This window comes from Hemibagrus wyckioides, linkage group LG21 (genome assembly GCF_019097595.1).
Source record: "Hemibagrus wyckioides isolate EC202008001 linkage group LG21, SWU_Hwy_1.0, whole genome shotgun sequence".
NCBI lineage: Eukaryota > Metazoa > Chordata > Actinopteri > Siluriformes > Bagridae > Hemibagrus > Hemibagrus wyckioides.
The window spans coordinates 2,502,017-2,522,205 of record NC_080730.1 but is presented as its reverse complement, the minus strand read 5'-3'; the positions used below and the strand labels follow the sequence as shown (position 1 = coordinate 2,522,205).

The following is a 20,189-nucleotide window of genomic DNA, read 5'->3' as shown; positions in this document are numbered from 1 at the left end:
GTGCGTGTCGGCGCCTCTGACGAATAGGCGGCGGGTGGGCGTGGCCTCGAGTGGCCCGGCTCACGTTGCAGTAATGCGTGTGCGTCTGGGGAAAAAACTGAAACGCGCAACAATAACACAGGAACGGAGAAGTTGTGCGCGTGGCGCGTGAGCCGAGCCCCGGGGTTTATGGATCATAACCGGGAGTCTGATGTTTATTTTCGTCTCTTTTGGGAGTTTTAACGGCAGGGGAAAAAGATAAATAAATCCAGAAATTCAGAGACAGCAAATGCGTGCTCTTATTAGCTGCAACTTTCCATCCGCACACGTCGGTCCTGCGCGCGAGGTAACACCAAGTTGTGTGATTTATTATCTGTGAGATGTTGTGAGATGTTGTGAGATGTTGTGTGATGTTGTGTGATGTTGTGAGATGTTGTGTGATGTGTTTTGATTGTGTTTTGAACTTCTCTGGGCCTGAAGCTTGATCACTCTTCCTAAGATTAGTTACCCAACAATGTAATCCGCTGGGTCCTTAGCTACCAATTTAATTCCGATATAATTCTATTACATTCTGACGCACTTCCGGTGTGATACGTTTGATTATGTGTCAGAAAACAGCTGTGACCACTGCGGGTCATTCACTGTCCAGTGGACTGGTCCATGTGCGCGGTGATGTAATGTAAAGTGATGGTCACAGAAACTGAACCAACCTGCTGCTGCAGTGTGTGTGTGTGTGTGTGTGTGTGTGTGGACATTGTATACATTTGATCTTAACACACTGCACTGCACGTGACTGAAACACGGGCATTATTCCTTGAAGGTAAAACTCTTAGAAAATATGGAAACTGTCCTTTTAGAAACCGGTTTCTCTTCTGTTCCTCCTGTGACTTGGAAAAGAAATTAAAATAAAAAATAAAATATTTGTATACACCAGTATATATATATATATAGAGAGAGAGCATTTTTGATGACTCATCCTGTACTAGTTTGGTATTCATCCAATTAAAGGGTCTCTAAAGCATACATGTCCCGCCCCCCTGGGCTGTGTCTTGCTCTACAGTAGCAGCTCATTATTTGTAATGCTCCAATGTTGGTCAGTGTTGAAGTTTTCAAAAACAAACACGTTGACATACAGAATCAAAACACTTTGTCTAACTCCAGAAAAAGAACTCGTGTATTATTTACTTCATTTCTTATTGCTTTAACAGTATACATGTTTATTATTATGATAAACAGTGACATCCTTTTAATAACCGAGTGATGTCAGCATGGCACAAAATACGGATGTATATTAGAACTGGACTGAGTAGGGTCAAGACCTGACACCTGTACAGTGACCCATAATGATGAACTTCTTCTGCTCTCCTCCAGCAACATTTATTCAGCTCCTGTAGTCTGTTAAACCCAAAAATTACAGTTCCCACAGGAATCTTTTCCGTAGACTCGGGCCGAGGCGAGTGGTGTGACATCATCACAACGCGCAATCAGCCAAAGCTCTCTTCCATTCACATGTGTGGAGCATGAGTCCAGCCCTCTCAGGAGGAAAGTGTTTACCTTTGTGTCTTCACTGGGAGATGTTTAAACGAAGAATCCTGTGCTCATGAATTCACAAATTCAAGCAAAAAAAGCATAAAAGCTCAGCAAATTTGGAAAAAAGCCACAGGGAGCGGTTATATAAGCCGGAGTTATCAACCTGTCACAGACCTGATAACAATAGCAGCCTTTGTAATCGGAGAGCTCACTTCTGTGTTTGTCATGAATCGCGTTACAGAAGTGGGTGCCTTTATTTACCGGCACATGGAAGATGTTGTTGTTGTACAGGATTTTAACAGAGTAACAGTCAGAACACAAACACACTCATGTCCCATGACTCAAAGTGTCAGTTTTTTATTTTCGGTAGCAGCGCAGGACGGATAAGTGAAATCAGCACAATGCTTTCAATCTAATCTCTGTTCACTTCCTCTGTAGAGCGCGCGTGTGTGATGATGACAAACAGTAATTTCACCACTTTACCCTGTAGCAGGAAGGGATCCGAAATCTCTGTGATATGATACACAATAGAATAGAAGTAAAACATGTTTAAAATATGAGTATGTGCAAAGCTACAACTGTTAGACTCAACATTAACGCTAATGTTACTCAGGAAGAATGAGAAAATGCCTTACAAAACTTTTATAATCCTTCCTCTAACAGTGGAACAAAAACGTTGCTCGATATTCACCATCAGGTGGAAACTCAGACACTTCCACAGTGTGTCAAAGCCTCAGAGCACTTCATGCTAGCTTCTCTGGACAATACGGTGTAGTATTGCGAAGCAAATGGGCATTTGGTCACATCTTTATTTGTCACGTATACATCACTGCACAGTAAAATTCTTCCTTCGGATATCCCATACTTGGGGGTTGGGGTCAGAGTGCAGGGTCAACCAAGAGGCAGCGCCCCTGTAGCAGGGTAGGTTGGGGGCCTTGCTCAAGGGCGCAACAGTGACAGTTTGGTGGTGCTGGGGCAGGAACCCTGATCTTCTAGTCTAAGACCCAGAGCCTTAACCACTTGAGCTACCACCGCCACAGGGTTTCAAATATGCCAGCTTGTTAGATCAGAGCACAGGGTTAGCCATGAAACGGCACCCCTGGAGCAGGGAGGGTTAAGGGCCCAACAGCAGTAGCTTGGCAGAGCCAGGGCTCAAACCCCAAACTTTCCGATCAGTGACCCAGAGCCTTAACTGCTTGCACTTCCACTAAAACCACTTTGAATAAAATCTGTAAGTGCAAACAAAAGCACTACACTAACTGCTTATGGCTATGATTTATGTTTAGGAGACTGACTTAGTTTCCTAGGAGCCTCTCAGTCCCTCAGTGGGATCAGAGGCAAAACCTGAGGGTACTCATCAGGTCACATGATCAAACCTGGATCTTACTGGCTTGACTACTGCACACAGGGACCTTGTTTAATCTCTGACACTGAGACGGGGATGGCCATAAGAGTCATGTGTAATCCCAGAGCTAGAGAAAAGATAGTGTGGTGTTACTGTCTTTCTCGAATCAGATTAGCTATAGAGGGTTTTTTTTAGTTTTCTAAATAATTACCTATTTATTGAAAAAGAGACCGAAATATTGGGCACAATGTTTGAAATGCCCAAGTAAGGCTTCCTTTGGGGTCTGTGTAACAGTAGATGTGAGATTTATCCAAGACCATTTTAGATTTTAAATGCTTGGCACTTAACATACAGATATGATTCAGCAGGTCACATAAATTAAATGAAAATAGACTGATGACAGTAAACCTCGCATGATTATTTATAGGGGGGAAAAACCTGCCAGCAGCTTGATGCAACTCTTTAAAGATTATAATTCTTAACCATTGAATTTCATCAATGTTCTGTTGTTAAAGTTGCTTATCAGATGGCAGCCACCACGTAGAACCTTCAGCACACACAGCATTGAACCCCTTCGCCATTTGAGACGAGGCACACATGAGTGTGAAGCATAAATTTGCAGCTGCCACATCCATAAATCTCATAAGCACTCCTCAGCGGATCCCATGTCAGAGGCAGAGCAGCGCTGCCTCGGAGCCTCTCGCACCTCCCTGAATAATGAAAGTCAGTTATGTAACTCCACAGTGATGACTCAGGCAAGGTTCTCAGCTCAGAGCAGATCTTAGTGAAAACCATACAGATGCGATACACACTCATATCTACACTTTGACATTAGTTAGAGCTGAGTAAGCTGGGGCTATTGTGTCTTTTTTGTTTGCACTCAGCAATTTTCCTCACCTCTATCAACATGCTTTCAAGTGCCGAAATCTCTTGTGATATTATTATTATAAGATCTGTCAGTTCATAAGCACAGGGCACGCGCCACTAATTTTAAGAAAATTTTAATTTAAAATTTTCGTTGAGTCAATCACTTCTCTCGACTCACTAATATGAGTCGACTCTTTACATTTTGTTCTAATTCTAATATATATATATTGCAGCTAAGATCTTGATCTTTTAGTAGATTCAAAACACATCACACCACAAAAGTAGGTAAATTACATACAACCACAAAAAAAGTAGAAAAAAATATTATTTTATGCGTGTTCACCTAAAAGAGTCGACTCTTCACAGAATCGACTCCTAGTGAACGATTCATTACTAGCGAACAAACGATAGCTGTGCTACTTGGCTAATTCTCGTTTATTTTATTGCTTTGAAAAGTGATATAAAATGCTCATGGTGACAAAACAACCTTGTGGACTCATAAATGAGCATGTAAAAATGCTTCCAATCTGTAGTTTTCTTTTTAATCAAAAGGTTGAATGAGGGGAAAAAAATCCCCACAGTGTCTTTGGCTGAGGTAAACTGTTAGCATGTTGCTAATTACATTTGTTATAAGGATTTACCAGAAAAAAGAAGAAATAAAATGAAATGTCATTCATTCATGTAATCCATAGTTAGATTTAATAAATAATTTACAGGCAACAATAAGAAAATAATCATTAAAAATATGATTTCTGTTATTAAAAATCATTCTGCATCAGACCTGATATTTTTTGTTGAGAATTTATTTTTCATGTAAATATCTTAAGAAATCATATCATTTGTAATAACCTCACAAATAAACTGCATGAAGAGCAACCGAGTCGTCATTAAAAAACTATTAATAAAATAATAAAATCTGATGATGCTTGTTTCAGCAGAATTGAGTCAGATCTTAAGCAGCATATCATCTGTATTAGACACTAAATTAAATCCGATCTTTCGTTATTTTAACCATTTTCTTTTTCTTCCAGGCATCTCAAGCCATTTACTCACACTACTGATTCATTGAGGATCCCATCCTCAGGGTTTACAGATGGATTTCTCCATAGACTAACAGAGTCGGCCAGTCTAACCACAAGAACAAACCCAAACAGCCCAAAAAGTGACCATTTGGTTGCGTGACCAACCAGAGCATGCCAAGTGGAGACGACTACAGGGATGGAGAAGAGAACGGTTCTCCTGATCGAGGCGGCCCAGTGGAGCAGGACGACAGGGTGGCGGAACCAACAGGCAATGGTGGCGGATCCGGCTCCAGAATGGCGTCAGGATCCGGGTCGGGTTCTGGAGAAGACGAGGAGATGGACGAGCGACGAGAAAGTCAAGAGGAGAGTGGTGGAGAACGTTCCGGAGCAGAGCAAGGTCACGATAGTGTAGAGGGAACACCACGGCATTCGTCATCAGCTGATGGGAGTCCTGGGAGCACCATGGGATCAGGCAGCACCAAGAGGTAATAAAGGAATAATTACACAAAGTGTGTTAAAGTGTGTGTGTGTGTCATTAGTGTTTATGTATACGGTTTCTTTTTGTCTCCATTAAGCTCAAAGTCTGTGACCGGCTCTTCATCTTGCAGCCTCCACAGCACAGCCTGTGGTCAGAGCAGACACCACGCAGACTGCAGGTGAATTCTACACTCAATTCAATTTTGTTCTATTCTATTTGAATAGCACATAACACCAGGGAACACAGATTGTGAATAAGTGTCCTGAGATGAGATATTCATGATTACAGCAGCGGCTCTTCTATAAGAAATCTCTAGCTCACATGACATACACACCTTAATGAACTGTGTAGTTTATCTATCAACAGTGTCCTTTAAGTCCTGTAAGTTGTGAGGTGGGGCCCATGGAGGCCCCAGTTCACAACTTAATGGATCTGCTGCTAAGATCTTGGTGTCAGATACCACAGCACACCTTCAGGGAGCTAGTAGAGTCCATGCCTTGACAGGTCAGGGCTGTTTTGGCATCAAAAGGGGGACCAACACAATATTAGACAGGTGGTCATAATGTTATGCCTGATCAGTGTGTTCTGAGATGAATCATACAGAGTAATAATGCTCAGGCTGCAGTAAAGGTGTGTTTGCGCTGCTGTGAAGTGTGTGATCGATTTCTGTGTTTCCGGTAGTGAGCAAGCGGAGCAGGGCCGAGACCACACCCACCAGGAAATGATGCACACTGTACAGGAGATGAAGAAGAGGCTACCCTCGGAGAAGAGGAGCCGCAGCAAACCCAGCACTGTGGAGACTCTGAACTACGCCCTTAACTGTGTCAAACAAGTGCAAGGTAAACACACACACACACACAAGCAGGTCTCTTGTAATTATAATTGCTTAATAGTGAAGACTTTTCCTAACCCTTTTCTTAGAAATCAATTTAAATAGCTTGAGTGCATCAACCAATCAGAATAGAGATGACTCCTGCCTAACCCTTTAATTAAATGAAACTGGTTTGCTGACCTGACTGTTGCTGTTCAGAATGTGTTTTTAAATTTGTAAGATAGATAGATAGATAGATAGATAGATAGACAGACTTGAATATTTGATTGTGTATTTATAAACTGGTGTTTTATTTAGTCTATAAGCATTGAGCATGGTGATAGCAAGCTTAGTAATAAAAATTGCAATATGCAAAAAATTTCATTCCTATAGCCCTGGAAGCCGGAAATCGTTCACAAAAAAAGCTTTCCAGTCCCTTCTGAAGTCAGGTTTAATCCTGTTCACAGTGTAAAGATAATGGAGGAACAGAAAGCAGAAATTCCAGTACGAGTGTGTCTGCCACCTTCACGACGGAGTCAGGGATTTGATTCGTGACTGTTTTATGGAGAACAGACGCTGATTATGTAATAGTGTGAGCTCTGGACTGTACGAGGCGTCGGCTCTGAAAAACGGCCAAAGTAAACGTCAGCTTGCAGAATCTGCACAGTCCCTCGTACGTGATAAAGTCCACTTTTCCAGCGATTATCGAACCTCGTGAGGTGGAATATGACTACTACTCAAACTTCTCAAACATATGCACCAAAATCCTTCAGTGTTTGTCACACGATCGTGTCTCCTGTTATAACGTCTGTTAGGTCACTCCAGCCATATGGCCATTAACCCATTGTCTGACTCACTTTCCGACACGTTGCTTGTATGTCGCTGCTCATGACAGCGTTCTTTTATTTCTCGTTTTTGTTCCTGTGGCGCCCTCCGGTAGCAAACAGCGAGTACTACAAGTTACTGATGTGCAACGGCCTGGAGAAGAGAAAAGACGCTAAGGTGTGCAGCCTGGAGAGGCTGGAGGTCATCACGTCCGAACACACACTCAAAAACACAGTAAGGCCACTTCATGTTAAAGCAACCAGTGTACACTTGAATTTGGGGGTAATTTACAGACTTGGCAACCTGTTCTAGCTAATATTTCATTCATATTTCTTTTCCATCAGGTTAAACATTAAATATAAATATGATATTAAATATATGTTCTACTGAAATAATTAATAGTTTTATCTTAATTTATAGTTTAATCTTACCTTATAACAAGATAAATTAATATCAGCAATGATTGTTCAGTCATGTACTGTACTGATTTATTTATGAATAATAGTGTTTTAATACTTTTAATAATGCTTTACTGCATCAACAGAGTTCATATGCAGAGTGTGTGTATACACCAATCAGGCATAACATTATGATTGGTGTATACCTGATTGGTGTATATCAGGATCTGATGCTTGTGTGCTCTATATTCATGTCATGATCACTGTTTCTCTTTCTCTTCTTCACCCAGGACACTTTTGTGGTGGTGTTCTCTCTAGCGACGGGCCGAGTTGTGTACGCGTCGGAGCAGGCCTCCAGTATCCTTAACTGCAAGCGCAAGTTCCTTGACTCGGCCAAGTTCGTAGAGCTTCTGTTTCACCAAGATGTCAACGTGTTTTACTCTCACACTGCACAGCCTCACCTGCCACCCTGGAACGTGGGGACGGACAGCAGTGAGTATGGACATGATACTGCCCAGTGTATGGTTTTGTGCAGCTCAACATACATTTTTTACGAACAAATTCAGTTATAAATTTTATGAACTTTTTAATACTTTTGAAACTTTTTAAGGGATGTGTGTGACTTCAGATTTGCAAAAAATGCTTCCTAATTGATCTCTCTCTCTCTCTCTCTCTCTCTCTCTGTCTATCTACCTCTTCCTGTAGCTGCAGTTCCTTTTGAATGTGCCCAAGTCAAATCCTTCTTCTGCAGAATCAGGTCAGAGTCCAAACACCACTTCAGAAGTCTTAAACCTCTTTGTGTTACCTTATCAGCGTGAACGGCCGTGTCCATCCAGTTGGCCACTTAAGCGTTTATGTAAAGATATGATTTTGTGATTTGTGAGTTAATAGAAAACAATTGCAGGGCATCTAGTCTGTAAAAATGTGCTGCTTTTCATTTCATTTCAGTGTACGTTTGTGCTTTTGTGGTAAAATTGAAGGTGTTTTTCTTTTTCTTTGTGTGTGTGCACAGAGGAGGGAAGGACCGCGATGGCGAGATGCGCTACAATCCGTTCCGTATCACACCTTACCTGCTGAAAGTGCAGGGCATGGGCGGACAGGAGGAACACCCCTGCTGCCTGGCTCTGGCCGAACGCATAATCTCAGGATACGAGGGTGAGACCATCGTGACCTTTCCCCTTTCTGAAAGCTTTGATACAATAATAATAACCTCAGGTTTTTAAAAAGACGTACCTGTTGCTCCACAGCTCCCAGGATTCCCACAGACAAGCGCATCTTCACTACAACACACTCTCCAGGGTGTGTGTTCCTAGAAGTAGATGACCGGTGAGTGTTCCCTGAAGGATGTGAAATGTTTAGGTGCAAATTAAAAAGTGCGAGAGTGAATATTAGTTTAAAAGCTGGGAACAAGATCATTGTGATCAGTGCTGTGTGTGTGTGTGTGTTTTCTCCAGTGCTGTGCCTTTGCTTGGCTACCTCCCTCAGGACCTGATAGGCACATCGGTGTTGACCTGCCTCCACCCTGAGGACCGCACCCTCATGCTGGCCATGCATCAAAAAAGTATACATAATTTGCTTTTATTTATTTACTTTTTTTTTTTTTACAGCAAACCACACAAGAGTTTAAAGAGCATGAGTAGAGCATGAATTGTAATCACACACATAAGTGTTTGCTTTGCCTTTGGTTACATTTCAAATCGTCTATAGCTTTTAGTTCCTGGTCAGTCCTTAGCTTTATTAAGAATAATCCAGGAATGCTTTCCACTAGTCCACTTTCTGTTTTAGTCATTCAGAAAAATTAACCGGGAAATTTCAAGTCCATAGTTTTGGATTTAGGCTGCGGTTCATGACAACAGTCACAAAGACAGTGTTTAAAGAGAAACAAAGCTCATCTCTGTGTTTAAACAAATATAACATCATGTACTGGAAAACATGAAAGCCTGAGGTACAGGGAATGTTGAGACTCTAGATCTGCCATCTAGTGGGAGTTTCTTTTAATCCTCCAGACGTACAAAAGGTATGCAGGAGAGAGCGTGTGAGCGATGTCACTGGATGTCGTGTATAAACCAGGTATAAGATGAACTTACTATCGTGCTTTTTGCTCCTGCTGCAGTTCTGAAATACGCAGGCCAGCCACCGTTTGAACATTCCCCGATCCGGTTCCGCTGTCAGAATGGAGACTTTGTGACACTGGACACCAGCTGGTCCAGCTTTGTCAACCCCTGGAGCCGCAAGGTGGCCTTTATCATCGGCCGGCACAAAGTCCGCACGTAAGCAAAGAAACACTCAGAGACTTATAAGTATTAGGACAATAATTGTTTGATAAATAAAAATAAAACCCTGAAACACTGTTTTTTTAACAGAGATTGTATGTCTTTATGTGTGTGTGTGTGTGTGTGGACAGAGGGCCTCTGAACGAGGATGTGTTTGCTGCTCAGAGCAAAGCAGAGCTTCATGTCATGTCTGAAGATGTCAAAGAATTGCAGGCCATGATCTACAAGCTCTTCCTACAGGTGAGACACTACACACACACACACACACAAATAAAATCATACCATTGAATCCATTGAATAAATGCAAATTTTCAGGTTGCTTTAAGAGGTACAATATAAAATATGAGCTAGAATATTTACAAATTTTAGCACAAAGTTATGGAACAGGATTAAAACACTGTAGCATGATACCATAAATCGGCTTCTTTGTCTTCTTTTAGCCGGTCCACACTAACGGCTCGAGCGGTTACGGCAGCCTGGGCAGTAACGGTTCTCATGAGCACTACATCAGCGTGGCTTCATCCAGCGACAGTAATGGGAACCTGTGGGAAGATTCACACAAAGAGCCGGTGAGACCAGAGATAAAGTCTCCCCACTTTATTTCTATAAAATTTTTAACAATTCCTAATGTACAAGCCAGAGATGGTGGTCAATAAAATCTCCCTGGGATTGTATACACTGCTTTTACCAATACAGTGTTGTTGAGCTGATGTTTATTTATTTATTCTTTTTCTAGGTTACCCTCCAGCAGATATGTGCTAATGTTAATAAAGTGAAGAGGGGCGGTCAGCAGGCGTATCTGGACTCTCGGAGAAAAGTCACAACGGCGGGGAAAGTTAGCACAGGTGACCAACAAAGCACATACACACTGGATGCTCATGCTTTAGAATAAAATCACACGCTTAGGTCATAATCTACGAGTGATTAGTTGTGGTACCGAACTGTTCAGCTGTGCAGAAGCATCTAAACACCAGCAGAAATCATTTCTGTTACCTTCTGTGTGTGTGTGTTTGTGTGTTCACTCTACCTTCTGTGTGCTGCAGAAACTCCAGCTCATGATGGTCAGCGATTAGAGTTACAGCGTCTCCGAAGTTCCCTCGAGGACTCGCACAGGAAGCAGTCGCGCATTCCATCTTACCAACAGATTAACTGTGTGGACAGCATCATTAGGTGAGATGTCTTTAAGAGCAATGATTTCCTGTCGATTAATCAGAAGGTGTTGATTAATTTTCTGTAACAGCAACTCTTATAGTAGTGCAGCAATGAACCTCCTTGTTCAATTTCCCCTAATTTCTTTTTAAATCCCTAAGTGTTGTATTTCTCTTTGTTGGCATAATAATTCCTAAAAAAATGACATTATACCTTTTATTAGTTGTATTATTTTTATGTACCATATGTGTCATCATGAGCTCTTTCGTATATTTGAAAAATGTCCGATTTTCAGATATTTTCTCATGTCTCCTTCACTTCCTGCAGATACTTGGAGAGCTGTAGCGGCCCTGCCCTGAAGCGGAAAATCGAATCCTTGTCCATCGCTACTTCCTCGTCTTCTACCACATCCGAGGAAGACAAGACCCCTGTGGCTCCACTGCAGGACAGAACTAATGCTGAGGGTAAAGAGTTGTATGTTTAACAGCAGGAACTGCAGGTCATTTTTTAATAATGCTTTTGTTTTATTAATTAATCCCTTTCCCTTTTAGAAGCAGCCATGGAAGCAAGTGCTGGTCAGGAGAGCCAGGTTTCAGCCGGATCTGCGGTGACTGATGCACACACAACAGCAGCAGTGGTCGGGGCTCCGCTCACTGACATCACTCTGTCCACTAAAGCTATGAGTGTGGTGTCAGTGACCAGCCAGTGTAGCTACAGCAGCACCATTGTGCATGTTCCCCAGCCTGAATCTGGTTAGTAGCCATAATAGCGAACTCAATCAGTTACTAAACACAGACAGAGATGGTCATTGTTTTTCCTGTCTGTTTCTTTCAGAAGTGACCGCTCTAGAGGACGCACCAATGGGAAGCGAACTGGCTGACCCGGCTCCTGCGCTGTCGCGGCCGGCCGCCAGCTCTTCCACCACGGCTCCCGAGGAGTTCCAAGTGGTGGGCCTCACAAAGGAGGTGCTGTCCGCACACACACAGAAAGAGGAGCAAGAATATGTGGACCGCTTCAGACATCGCATCCTGGAGAGCCCGTATAGCTCCTACCTCCAACAGGACGACAGCAGCATGGCGCACTCCAATCACAGAGGTCTTCAGATATTCATCATTTATTTTTATATGAATGTGGACAGTTATTGATTTATTGAACTATTGGAAAAAATGTTAATTAGGTTTTAGGCTGATGGAAATCAATAAGAGAAATTTTGTAAATGTTTTAAATCAACCCTTACTTACGTTGACCAATCCAAAGCCCCAGACATGCTTGGTTACTGTTGCTATGCAAGTCAAAGCTAGACGAAATATTTCTCCTGAAATTTCCTGTAAATTCTTTAAGCAGTGTTTGAGAATGTCTTTTTACTAAAGCAGTCTAAGTTTTATATTATCAGTCAATAGAAAGATAAAGATTTGGATAGTCCAGCTAACATTTAGCTTGCTAGCAGTCTTGCTATATGGTACAAACGATAAACTAAATAATATTTTAAGGAAATCGCACTAACCCTGCACTTTCTCTCGTAGGTGATTGTGCCATGAGGCCCCTGAGCACAGGAGACTGGAACAGATCCCACTCAGGCAAACCCAGACACAAGCGTGCAAAGCCTCAGGCCTCATCCGACAGTGACGGCTCACGGCCCGCACACTTCCTGCCGATAGCATCGTCTGCGCCCAATAACTCCTCATCCGAATCTTCCAACCCCAAACCCAACATTTTCTCCCCCATGCTGATGCCCGTTCAGCCACCTTACTACCCCATCCCACCTCAACCTGTTGCCATGCAACCGCATGGCGTTCCTATGTTGGTACAGCCCGAACAGACGCAGCCGGTCATGCAGGTCATGAATCCTTTCATGTCCCCCGTCGTGGCTGTCATCATGCCCTATCCTGCCAGTTACACCATCTATCCCCAGGCAGTACCAGGCATGCCAGGTGTACCAGGTGTAAATCCAACTGGATTAGTGCCTCCTCCAGCTCCTCATCCGTCCTTTATATCTCTGATGGAAAATCCACCTGCTCAGACTGGCCCTAGCTTAATGCCCTCAGCTTCGGGGGCGTTGATGTCTTCACCGATCTCGTCCCCATGGCCGGAAGAGGATGTAGATGGCGCTCAGCCCACAGCACTGTTTTCCAGTTCCAGGTCCAGCAGTCCACTACAGCTCAACCTGCTGCAGGAGGAACTGCCCAAACCAAACGCCCCGCAGAGCAACACTGGCCGAGCCGAAAGCCTGCACGAGCAGCATGCCAAGGTGAATAGACTTTCAGAAGAACATGTTCGGGATGGCCGATGTGATTATACTGTTAGTTCTGTATTATTATTGTTATTATGTTAGTCATATTAATACTATTAATGGTTAGAAAGCCATGTTTAATGATTGAGTCTGTGACTGATTGGTCTTTTATTACCTTTTAAGGAGGACACTCCCAGCGATTCAGGTAATCAGGATGCTCAGTCCACCTCCAGTGTGCTGCTGGACCTGCTGCTGCACGAGGACGCTCGCTCCGGAACTGGCTCCAATGCCTCGGGTAGTGGATCTGGAGAGTCCAGGGCTTCTCTAGGTTCGGGTTCAGGCCTGGGCTCCAACGGTACCTCCACCAGCCATACAGGTACAATCAAAGGGCAGAGCTGGTACTCATTAAGGCTTTTAATAAAATACACTTTTTGTTAAGACACATTTCCTAATCATGATTGTTAAGCTCCTCTTGCAGTGGCGGTAAGGTGTATATGATTTGGGGGCGTGGCTCAGGGGCAAAAGCTTTGATGGTTTGCTTGTTGTTGTGGTGCTTATTTTGACTGACCCACACGATCTGCTTTAACAGGCAGCAGCAACAGCAGCAAGTACTTTGCCAGCAATGACTCTTCAGACACGTCCCGTAAGGCCAGGAAGATTCAGGACACACCAGAACGCTCCGGCTTCGACAAGCGTGTGGAGGACTCCCTGTGGACCATGATCCAGCACACACCAGAGCCGGTCATGATGACCTATCAGATCCATCCCAGGTACCTGAGCCCAGGCAGGCAGGTAGGGCGTGTCTCCATCAGCTGGAGCGCCCTATCAATCCTGTGAGAACATGATAGGAATGTTACTGTTTGGGTCATCTCTTTCCACAGGGGAAAGAGTTTAGCGCGGCCAGTCACTCTCGCCGAGGTAGTTCTCCCCATGGTAGTTGTCTCATTGCACTGTCCACCATGTTTTCCCTGAGGTAGGTGAATCCAGATGACGGTTTACAATGAGACCACCGCTAATCAGCTGGCTGAGGTGACTTACGTAGATGGAGAAATAGACTGACCGAGGCTGAAGCTCACTGAGCACCTTCCTTATCTGAAGTTAAATCTGAGTAGTTGCCTTATGCAGACGAAAAGCATGTGTGTTTGTTTAGAGATGAATGTGTGCAAGTGTTTGTGTGACCATGAGCATTATTTTATGTGTCTATATCTGTGTACAGGGACCAGGCACAGGTTCTGAAGGAGGACCGTGAGAAGCTGCTCCTCCTGCAGCCCATGCAGCCGTGGTTCACTCAGGAGCAGAAGGAAGAGCTGGCCGAGGTCCATTGCTGGATCCAGCATCGCAGTGTACCAGAGGAGATAAACACACATGTAAGAAGCTGTATTAACATGTGCATACGGTCTCTACGGACTACACAGAAAACATAAATTAAGACTAATTGTATGTTTTCCAGGGATGTATGAGCTGTAACCCTACTACTTTGGAAGCCAGTGACCACAGTCTGCCCACTCCAGACAGCTCAACCGCTCAGGATTGTCCTACAGAAGACGCCAGCCCTGTCTCCGACACCTGAAGCGAAGCTTCCCTTTGCACTTCAGGTTAAAAACCTTGCTCCCTTTTCACTGAACCGGACCATCATTACACCTCAACCCATTCACGGTAAGGGGGGGCAGGATAGAGGCGGAGTCTGTGTCGCGTTTGTGCCATTAGAGGACGTGACGTGACGCGAGTCTCTTCAAGACCAAGAAACCACCACCACAAATGACTGACCTTCGTTGGTTTTGAACGTTGGAACCACTCAACTGTGAATCTTGTACGCTGTGTTATCAAAAAAACTTTAATTTATATCAGTATTGATTTAATCTATTATTATTATTTTTGTATGGTTAAAGCTCTTGTTTGGGTTTCACTGTGTTTTATATGAAGACCCTCAGACCCTGATCGCTCAGTGTGTTGACTGACCTGTGTGTCTTTCGTGACGAACAAAAACGAGCACCTTGTCTCCTAAAATATAATTGCACTGTATATCGATGCTATAAGCTGTGATTATATATATATATTTTTCCTTTCTGTCTGGTGTCTCTATTCCAAACAGTGGTATGTAATGTCCTGAGAGTTTTGCCCTTAAAATGCACCAGACATGCTTTGCTGCTGCTGCTGCTTTAATTGGGAGAATTTTTTTATCTCATTCTCATCCGTATCCCGCCTCGGTTCCTTTTGCACGGCTTTTTTCGGCTCTACTTTCTGTCATCGTTAAGCCGCTGCCCCATTTTTATGCCCTCTAAGTTGTAAAGATTTAAATGAAGGAATAAGCAAATTCGTTCTCCCTGACATGCACTCACACTGAGAATCAGCACTGTTTTTATAAATATAGCATGATAAATATATTTCACATAATTTAACTCTAATTTAATCCCAAACTCAGGTCCTCTTTTTTACCCTCGAAAGAGTTAGTAAAGAAATCGTCCAAAGCGACGCCCAAATTCATATCGTCTCTCCCTGCTGAGAAGAGTAAGTATTCAAAGGAGCTCTTGGTGAAATGTTTAGTGCTTCGTAACATAATGATCGAGTAAATGTCATGTACAGACAACACGTGACCTGCGTGAGATTTGAAGCCAGCACTTTAACCGATTGATTCAATTTAATCCTTCGCTGCCGATCAATAAATATCCGGAAAAATGTTCACAGAACCGTCACCTCGTCACAACCACGTTAATGATTGAACCTGGTCCTCAAATCTCCCTCTCACTTATTTATTAACGTTATGCCAAAAAGCTGTGTTTCCTCCGAAACGATGCTCTCTAGTGACGTCTCCCCCTCCTTTTTTTGCGAGAAGTCGTGCTTAATTAGGGTTGCCATGATTTGTTGTTCATGCTGTAATGCAGCCTTGGTGTTGAAAGTGTAAAATCAGACAGGGGCGGGGTCAGCCCGGCGCTGTGAAGGACGAGCTGTCCAGCACAAAATGATGTTGTTTTTTTTTTGTTATGGTCTTCTATGGTGGACAGAAAAACAGGGTATTTTGTACAGTTTTTAGACACAATGTATGTACATAACAGGCTATGTATTTTGCAAAAAAAAAAAAGAAAAGGAAAGGAAAAAAAGAAACCTTCTGAAATTTTTGTCTTGAATTCAGGGAAGAATTTTGTGACACCTTGAATGAATTCTAAATTAAAAAATGACGGTGAATCCAAACACGTGGTCTCGTTGTCCTGCAAATCATTATATATATATATATATATTTAAAAATGTATAAGTTAGAAAGAAAGAAAGAAAGAACAGAAGGAGTTTTTTTTTAAACATAGATTTATTTATATTGTTATACACATTATTTACTCTATTTACACCTGTGCCAAGGGTCGATGTACAAAATCAAGTCACATCTGACAGTCTACTTATACACAAAGTCTTTTCTAGGTCATTGTAAAAGCATGGGTGACAGCCTGTAAGCATGCATGTGCAGCATGTGTGTGTGTGTGTGTTTATTTTTTAGACACAGTATTTCCAGAAGCACTCAGAGTTTCCCCCACGCTTCCGGTATTGTTTCCTGCCACCCAGGAAATTGCTGAATGGGTTCAACCAGGGCTTCTCTATCAGCGCCTGTGTGAGAAGATCAGAAAAGTGTCAGATCAGGTAATTTATTTTTATAAAAAAAAAATATGACAATTTGTCACATGACCAAATCATGTTTAATAAACTGAACGCACCTCTTTGACCACTTGTTTGGGAGCAAAACCGGCTGCTCTGAGAGCTGTTGGAAAAAATTCTTAGTGATGCTGTTAGGATCAAATAAATAGAACTGTATTTCTATATGCATAATTTATATATAAAAATAATATCATTATTTTCTGTCTCACTACAATATTAATTGAACATGATTTTTTTTCCTATACAATATTTAATTTTTAAGACAATAAAAATTAAATTATTAAATGTAAAATATATTAGGATGTGCTTTTTATTCAAGGATCGATGAATGATGGCTGGTGGGATTTATAAAAATGTGTAATAATAATAATAATAATATCTAAATATAAAATAGTACAAATAATTATATATATAGAGAGAGAGATACATTTATTAGAATGTGATTTTTATACAAGGATCAATGAATGATGGCTAGTGTGATTTATTAAAATTATTTATTTAATCATTAATCCTGTTAAAACACTACTATATGTTTTTTTTTAATTTAGGGATAGGGATAAAATAGTAACTTGTAATAAAATGTTATAGAAATAATAGTTACTTTAAAATTTATTTAAAAATGTTTGTTTCTATACGTCTATAAAGCTTCTTTGAGACTATTTTTAAAAGCGCTATACAAATAAATTTAATTCAATTATTTTTTATATTTTTTATTTTGATATTTATTTATTTAATCATTATTTTTTCTTGCTTTTTTGTGTCCTGGAATGAATGTGAGAGGGTTTTGTTAAGTGAATGCAAAACAGATGTAAAAATATTAGCTAAAATACAATACAATTTCTCCTTTTAGGTATGATTAATGAATGGAAAGGAGGTAGAGATGGATATATTCAGGTTTTCTTCTTATGGGTTGTTAATGGATTGATGAAGCCCTAGAGGAATATTTAAGATAAACCCTGTGGGTGTTAACACATTAATCCTCAATGTGAACTTCTCAGCTATGTTCTGAAAACATTTAATAGCTGCCTGTGGTTCGGTCTTGTGCTTATTTCATTTAAAAAAGCTCTAAAATGATTTCTCCTGCTGCTACATAAATGTAGTCACACAGATTGAGCACTATATAGATTTCACGTAAACATGCAAGCGAGTGCAAACGTAAACAAAGTGAATAACTAATGCTAGAACTGTTAGAATAGTCGCTCACCTTCTCTGCTGTTGTCTCCTGTGTGGAAGGACGGGAAGCCGATCCCCGCTGACCCCTGAGACAGAAACGCCTCGGAGTAAGACATCTCGTCTGGACTCATCGCCTGCTCCTCTTCTGAAACTGAGAAACCCGGTCGCTTTATTAGGTTATGTACAATGCATGTGCATTAGTGTGTGTGTATGAGTGTGTGAGTGTGAGTGTGTGTAGGACTTACCAGGCCTCGTGTAGGACATACCAGCCAGCTGTGTGATGGGGTGTGTGAGAAGAGGCTCCAGAGCGGCGAGGAGCAGAGCGCAGGACAGGACGGCTTTACCCAGCATCACTTCAGCTGATGAATCGAATCACAGTGTCTCTGTGTCTTTCTCCACTAAAACACACAAGGCCTTATATACTCCACGAGGTGGTCAGATCACCTGTCCATCCCTAACATCACCTCCCTGTCCCTCTTTTTTTCTTCTTCTTTTTTTTTTTTTTTTATCTCACCGTGTGTCACTGCAGGATCCCGGTGGACACTGTAAATCCAGCGGCGTCTGAGTGAATAGAGTAATAAAAACGGGGCGTGTGCGTCTCTGCACGCGTCAGGACCGGGCCGCTGCGTGTCAGGACGCTCGGCTTCGGTCATAAATCCGTCGAGCTCAGGTGTGAGTGCGTGCTGCGCGCATCAGGAGTGGGAGGGGTTGTGGGTCGGCAGATTGCCCACTTAATTAATTTCCTTAAGAGGCCGTGGCGGTTTATAGGTTGTGATGGTAGCAGCACTTGATCAGCCGTGTCGTTCGGCGAGCTCTGACGCCTCAGAAGGTCAGTAACGGCGACGAGAGGAAGTTTCATATTCTTAACGAGAGCGAAGAAGCTATGTGAGAGCTGCACCTGTGGCCTTTTCTGTCCATCATGTAAGTGAATAAGGCACAATTTACACCTAAATTAAACCCTTGAAGTGTTCTGGTGAAAACTTGAAGTCTCCCTGTGTGTCTGATAAAAAGTGATAGCTAGACTAGCTAGATGTTTAACATAATTCAGACTATTTATTTTTTGTCTTTAATATGTTCATCAGTTACTCGTCCTTTTAAAAAGATTTGAGGTGCATTAATGACCCTTTAAGGTAAAACTCCACATTTCATCTACATCTGAGAGTTTTAACAATATCCTGCCCATGCAGCTTTTTTTTTTTTCTTTTTTCTCATTTCTAGTTTAAACAAAAATAATGTCTTAATTCTATTTATTTATTTATTTATTTATTTATTTATTTATTTATTTTTTTAGTTATTCTGCTCTTTCATTCATCTACAAGTTGTCACTTTATCCTGGAAATACTGGATGAACACACACCCTGGATGTTCTGACACTCACTCCACGATCTTTTAAACTTCTTTCTATAATTTTAAGGATTTATAAACCTTTTTTTCCCTCTACATTAGACTCTAGAGGCTGAACGTCATCCATAACCAGAATAACTCCGTGTACACTACACCGTGTCTCATCACCGAGTCTGTCACGTGTCACTTTTGAATATACGACCCGACCAAAGGTTTAAGTGATTCACAACCTTTGGCTGCTTTAATATCCGCAGACGGGAGCTGTAAACGGGAATTTATGTCCTGTCCATGTAGCAGGGCATCAAACCTGAGGCATAAACACCAGCTCACGTCTCGGTCTTATTCATTCGCTTCACAACAGTGCAGTGAGACCTTCTTTTTTTAGACTTTCTTTTACATGTAATAAAGCAACAAAGGTTAAGTTTTAAAATATTTCCACATGATGTAAAAGGTGCATGTGTGCCTCAGAGACAGAGGCATGGGTCATTTAAAACACTTATTTGTTATGGTTATTTTAACTAGATTATTTATTTATTTATTTATTTATTTACTTACTTACAGATCTAACAAATCTTATCTGAAGCATACAAGAAATAAACTCTGAGCACTGGGTGCTGTTAGGAACTATTAAACTATTAGGATTAAGCTATTAAACTATTAGGAACACTGGGTAAAGCCTCACTTTCCTACGAAAACAGCTCCGAGTCCTCATGGCATGGATTCCACAAGATGTTGGAAATATTCCTTTGAGATTCCATGCTCCATGTGGAGATGATCACATCTCAAGGTTCCTGAGGATTTCTTTTTTTCAGGACCAGGTTCATGCTGTGTATCTCCCGTTACACTCCATCCTAAAGCTGTTCTGCTGGATTCAGATGTCACCTCACTGTCATGGTCATGAAACCAGTTTAAAATGATTTTTAAGATTTTTTTTTTTAAAGGAAATCTAATCAGCTGCTTTAAACAATTGATTTGTTTGGCTTGGTATTGTATTCAAATGTATTTTAAATATTATTGATGGTGTTAATTTTTAAATTATAAATATTTTAAGGAGAATTACTGCTAATTGGTCTGTATGAAAGTGTTTATTTTTAGAGCAAATGTTTAATTAATCTGGATTTTT

The 20,189-nt window shown here is 41.7% G+C and overlaps 2 protein-coding genes across 3 annotated transcripts; one reads left to right on the top strand and one right to left on the bottom strand.

The window, feature by feature from the left end:
• The first annotated feature begins 66 nt into the window (after positions 1 to 66).
• per3 (period circadian clock 3) lies at positions 67 to 15,991 on the top strand. 2 transcript variants are annotated; one of them, XM_058373697.1, is made up of 23 exons: positions 67 to 325; positions 4,753 to 5,228; positions 5,319 to 5,399; positions 5,903 to 6,060; positions 6,973 to 7,091; positions 7,546 to 7,747; positions 7,961 to 8,012; positions 8,268 to 8,410; positions 8,503 to 8,581; positions 8,710 to 8,816; positions 9,369 to 9,525; positions 9,660 to 9,768; positions 9,969 to 10,097; positions 10,265 to 10,373; positions 10,572 to 10,698; positions 11,005 to 11,141; positions 11,229 to 11,429; positions 11,512 to 11,772; positions 12,201 to 12,925; positions 13,091 to 13,283; positions 13,497 to 13,677; positions 14,124 to 14,274; positions 14,358 to 15,991. In XM_058373697.1, the coding sequence occupies exons 2-23, from the start codon at positions 4,915 to 4,917 to the stop codon at positions 14,475 to 14,477; spliced, it is 3,855 nt and encodes a 1,284-aa protein (XP_058229680.1). In that variant the 5' UTR covers positions 67 to 325; positions 4,753 to 4,914; the 3' UTR covers positions 14,478 to 15,991. The 2 variants fall into 2 exon arrangements, with proteins under 2 accessions (XP_058229680.1, XP_058229679.1); XM_058373696.1 differs by having other exon boundaries at positions 5,900 to 6,060.
• Positions 15,992 to 16,230: 239 nt separating this feature from the next.
• Positions 16,231 to 18,399, bottom strand: uts2b (urotensin 2, beta). Its single transcript, XM_058373698.1, has 4 exons — positions 17,968 to 18,399; positions 17,754 to 17,873; positions 16,609 to 16,652; positions 16,231 to 16,501 (listed from the first exon to the last, which is right to left on the bottom strand). Exons 1-4 carry the CDS (start codon positions 18,071 to 18,073, stop codon positions 16,391 to 16,393), a joined length of 381 nt encoding a protein of 126 aa, XP_058229681.1. The 5' UTR covers positions 18,074 to 18,399; the 3' UTR covers positions 16,231 to 16,390.
• Between the last annotated feature and the right edge of the window lie 1,790 nt (positions 18,400 to 20,189).